We start from the raw sequence: 5,131 nt of genomic DNA, 5'->3' as shown, positions 1-5,131 counted from the left end.
TCCGTGTTTATGGCGTACCTGCGTGCAGTCCAAATCCCTGCGGGACGGTTCCCCGGCTCGGATGCTGCTCTTTCTGCTCCAAGATCAGTCACTGCCTCCCGGGGACTTCTCCTAACGGCTGCGTCCCACGCCGCCCGTGGAACCGGCTAGTCCCCCTCCCGGGGTTAGTTCAGGGGGGTGGAGCAGGTCTCTGTGCTTGTGCCGTACCTGACTGGTACGCTGGCTCCAGGCTCTGGAAACAATCGCTGCTTCCCCGTATTAGTTCGTTCTCCGTCTCTAAATCTGTGTTTGTTGTTCAGGGTTCGTAGATTGTTATGTATGTGATCGATTCACTTGTTTTTCCGTGTCTTTGTTGTAAGAGGGATCCGAGGTAGCGTCTGCCTAGTCCGCCATCTTGGCTCCGCCCCTCTATCACTTATTTTTTTAATACATCTTTGGGTTTGTCGGCAGTTCAAATCTACCAGGTGCTCCTTGGAAACACTATGGGGCAGTTCTACTCTGTCCTACAGGGTCGCTATGAGTTGGAATCGACTCGATGGCAAGGGGTGTTTTTTTTTTGGGGGGGGGCGTGTTTGTGAAAAAAGGAAACAGGAGAAATGAGTAGTTAGCTAACAAGAAAGAATATTGACTCCCGTAGTTATGATTGCATGGGTATTTTGGGGATTGCTTTGGATATTTTTGAGATTTTTCTTGTTGGTGATACATTTCTATGGCGACTTCAGATATAATGTTTGTGAACTACACACACACATATTTAAAAATTTTATATAAATGAAATGAAATAGCTTTCTTTAGAAATGTCAACCTATGAGTTACTTGTTTTAACTACACTGGACCCTTGATACAATGCTGTAACACTATTCACTACAAAATGAGTAGAATTTGATATAATGTACATTTGTGTCATGTTGTAGATGTGATGAAAAATAGTGGGTTTGCCTGGGTAACAAGAGACCTGATAACCGAGCAGGTTTGATAGATAAAATTCAAGAGATATTCTTGTGAGAGGACGATATTGGGGTCAGAAACATAAAAGAGCTTGAGAGAAAATCAAGCTCAATAAATCAGTTAAGATGAAGGAAACCTAAATAGTGCTATTATACGTTAGGTGCTTCACATGGTCTACCTTGTATGTTCTCCCAAGAACTCCATGATGAGGATATTAAAATTTCCATGATATAGATGAGGAAACTGAGGCTCAGAGAAGTTACGTAAATTGCCCAAGGTCACATAGCTAGTATCTGGAAAAGCTAAGATTTAAACACATTCTTTCCACTGGACAAAACAGGCTTGTTTTGATAGTGAGTTGCGTGGTGGCAGTAGTTAGAACAGTGGTTCTAACAGTGAGATTGACTGGTATTCTCAGGCATCAGTAACCAGGTAATTGAGATTTGGGTGTCTTTATTTATCACTTAACATTACGACAGTGAATCTGGGACTCAGAGAAAATATACTTTAGGGTATAAAAGAATCTCAAAGTAAAAATGGAAGAACTAACGGACATAAAGGCAAATAGGACAGAAGGAAAAGTACCCTTATAATGGCCAAAAGCAGATCTGGGTGGTTAGGAGCTGATTAAGGGGGGTCCAAAGGATGTAATCCAGACACTAAGCTTGTGCCAAGTTTCCTAAACAAGGAGAAATGGTTTACATGTTAAATGTTTATTTCCAGAAATTTTTTTTTGTTTTGTGAATGGATTGGGGCACGTATAATGGATTCTGAGGATGTTCCCTGTGTCCACAGACAAGAATATTACTGGAAATGTGTGTGTGTGTTGGGGGAGGGAATGTTCCTGAGGGAAAATTAGAAGAGATAGCCTGAGATATTCTGAGGTAAGGTCTTTGGAGACAAAAAACCTCAATTCCTCATTTGTGGGTGATACTAGTGGATATTTCCCTGAAGAATCACCCAGAGTGAGAGGTATTAGAGAACTGCCCTATTGGAAAATGTCTCTTTGATGACAGGCTTTCTTTTGGGTCCTGCTCAGTTGGGCTTAGGTAGCAAACAACTAAAATGGTAATTAAAGGTATCTGCATTAAGATAATGAAAAGATAAGCCACAGACTGGAAAAATTATATGCCAATCACATATCCAACGAAGGATTCATACGTAGAGAATATAAAGAACTCTTAAAACTCAACAATGAGAAAACAAACAACACAAAACTGGCATAAAACACAAACACTTCACTAAAGAAAATATAAGAATGGTTAAACAAACAAAAAAACAAAGAAACCACAGGTAAATATGTCCAGCATCATTAGCCTTTATGAAAATACAAATCAAAACTATGATGAACTATTACTACATACCTTTTAGAATGGGGAAAAAAAATACTTACAATACCAAGTTCTGACAAGGATGCAAAGCAAATGGAACTCTTATACATTGCTGGTTGAATAGAAAAATGACCCAGCCACTCTGGAAAACTTGTTTGGCAGTTTCTCACAAACATAAAAATGTGCTTCTTATGTGATCCACTGTCCTACTGCTGGATATTTACCCTAGAGAAATGAAAATTATGTTCACGGAAAAGCTTGTACACAAATTTCTCTAGTATTTCAATTCATAATTGCCCCAAACTGGACACAACCCAAATGTTCTTCGACAGTTGAATGGATAGACAAACTGTGGTACAGCCACATAATAGAATATTACCCAGCAATAAAAATGAACAAATAATTGATACAAGCAATAACTTGAATGAATCTCAAAGGTTTAATGCTAAGTGAAAGGAGCCAGACTCAATGGCTGCATATTATATGATTCCATTTATATGACTTTATGTTGTTAGGTGGTGTCCAGTCATTTCTGACTCGTGACGACCTTATAGGAAAGAGTAGAACTGCCCCATAGGGTTTTCAAGGTGCAACTGGTGGATTTGAACTGTGGACCTGTTAGCAGTTGTAGCTCTTAACTGTTTGACATTATAGAGAAAATGAAACTACAGGGAGAAGAAACTTATTAGTGATTCCAGACTTATGGGTGGGCAGAAGGAAAGACTAAAATGGAGTAGCACAATGGAATTTTTTGAGGTGATGGAAGAAATATGTATCTTGAATATGAGGGTGGTTAAACAAATCTGTGCAGGTTTTAAAAACCACAGAATTTTAAACTAAATAAGAAAGAAATGTCAATTTTACTGTATGATGTTTTAATGCATTATAATTTATTATAAAATTGTGAATAATATTCTCCCCCCAGTGAAAGGTATTTGTATTATAACAAGAAGATTTCAGATTATTGGGCTTTACATGGTTGTACGTGGTTTTGGGGCAATCAGGCACACAGTAAATACTGGTTGTGCTCACCCTCATGTGACACATTTCTTTTAGTTTTTTTAAAACCCATAAGGTTACTGTTGAGTCTGCCTTTTTTAGGTTACTTTACAAATCTCTCATATAATGCATTCTGTATTGCATTCATAGTGCATAGAAAAAGCTCAGATAAGTATGGGTCATAGGTAGGCAGGCCTGAGTTTAAGTCTAGGCTTTGCTAGAGATTAGCTAAAAACTTCAGGCTTAAAATCTGTTAGCTAAGTTTCCTTACCTTTAAAACAATAATATTGTTGGGGGGAGGGGTTAAATGACATAATGAATGGGGGAAAGAAAACCCTTGCAGATTTTCTGGCCCAGAACAAATGATCAGTATAATAACTTCTCCCTCATTCTTTCTTCCTTTCTTCCATTGTTTATTTCTTCACTTTTTTTCCTTTTCTTCATTTGTACTTTATATCCTCCCTTCCCAATTTTCTCTCTTTCTTACTGTCATTGGGTTCATGATAAATTTTTATAGTTGTGAACTTGTTTGTATATATATTTAATTTCTGTGACTTCCTATAGGTAAACAAGAAACAGTAAAATGGAATGGGAAAACCAAACCATTCTGGTGGAATTCTTTCTGAAGGGCCTTTCTGGTTACCCAAGGCTCGAGCTACTCTTTTTTGTTCTGATCTTAATAATGTATGTGTTCATTCTTCTGGGCAATGGCACCCTTATTTTAATCAGCATCTTGGACTCTCACCTTCACACACCCATGTACTTCTTCCTGGGGAATCTCTCCTTCCTAGACATCTGCTACACCACCACCTCCATTCCCTCCACACTGGTGAGTTTCCTCTCAGAGAGAAAGACCACTTCCTTTTCTGGCTGTGCAGTGCAGATGTTCCTTGGTTTGGCCATGGGGACGACAGAGTGTGTGCTCTTGGGCATGATGGCCTTTGACCGCTTCGTGGCCATCTGCAACCCTCTGAGATATCCCATTATTATGAGCAAGAATTCCTATGTGCCCATGGCATCCGGGTCCTGGTTTGCGGGGGTTGTCAACTCTGCAGTACAAACAATGTTTGTGGTACAATTGCCTTTCTGCAGGAACAATGTCATCAATCATTTCTCCTGTGAAATTCTGGCTGTCATGAAGTTGGCTTGTGCTGACATCTCAGGCAATGAGTTTATCATGCTCGTGGCCACAACATTGTTCACATTGATGCCACTGCTCTTGATTGTCATCTCGTATTCACTAATCATTTCTAGCATCATCAAGATCAGCTCCTCTGAGGGGAGAAGCAAAGCCTTCTTCACCTGTTCAGCCCACCTGACTGTAGTGATTATATTCTATGGGACTATTCTCTTCATGTACATGAAGCCCAAATCTAAAGAGACACTTAATTCAAATGCCTTGGATGCTACAGACAAACTTATATCCATGTTCTATGGGGTGATGACTCCCATGTTGAATCCTTTAATATATAGTCTCAGAAACAAGGATGTGAAGGAGGCAGTAAGACTACTAAAGGAAAGGTTTATTAGCAAATGATTAGAATAATGAATTGGGAACATATTTTGATAATGTGGACATTATTGAAACCTGAGAATTATGTTGGAATTTTGGGTACTTTTACCTTTTTTGTACTTTTACATATTATGTTAAAAATTTTCATAATGAGATACAGCATTTCAAAATAATGCATCTTTATTATAAAGAATTTGCCAGACAGAGAAGAAGGATGACAAACAGGAGGTCACCTATCATTCCACCGCTAGGAGATGGATGCTTTCTAACATTCTTAATAATATCTTCCATATTCTATATTTTTGGCAGTATTAGAATTGGGAATTATGTGACTTTCTTA

General features: G+C 38.7%; 1 protein-coding gene across 1 annotated transcript; it reads left to right on the top strand.

Annotated features, from left to right (window-relative positions):
• Nucleotides 1-3,861: 3,861 nt before the first annotated feature.
• On the top strand, nucleotides 3,862-4,815 carry LOC126082802 (olfactory receptor 13C9). Its single transcript, XM_049895812.1, has one exon. It carries the CDS (start codon nucleotides 3,862-3,864, stop codon nucleotides 4,813-4,815), a length of 954 nt encoding a protein of 317 aa, XP_049751769.1.
• The last annotated feature ends 316 nt before the right edge of the window (nucleotides 4,816-5,131 follow it).

The sequence above is a fragment of the Elephas maximus genome, chromosome 9 (genome assembly GCF_024166365.1).
Source record: "Elephas maximus indicus isolate mEleMax1 chromosome 9, mEleMax1 primary haplotype, whole genome shotgun sequence".
Taxonomy (NCBI): Eukaryota; Metazoa; Chordata; class Mammalia; order Proboscidea; family Elephantidae; genus Elephas; species Elephas maximus.
The sequence above is the reverse complement of the archived record's forward strand: the minus strand, read 5'-3'. Positions and strand labels throughout refer to the sequence as shown.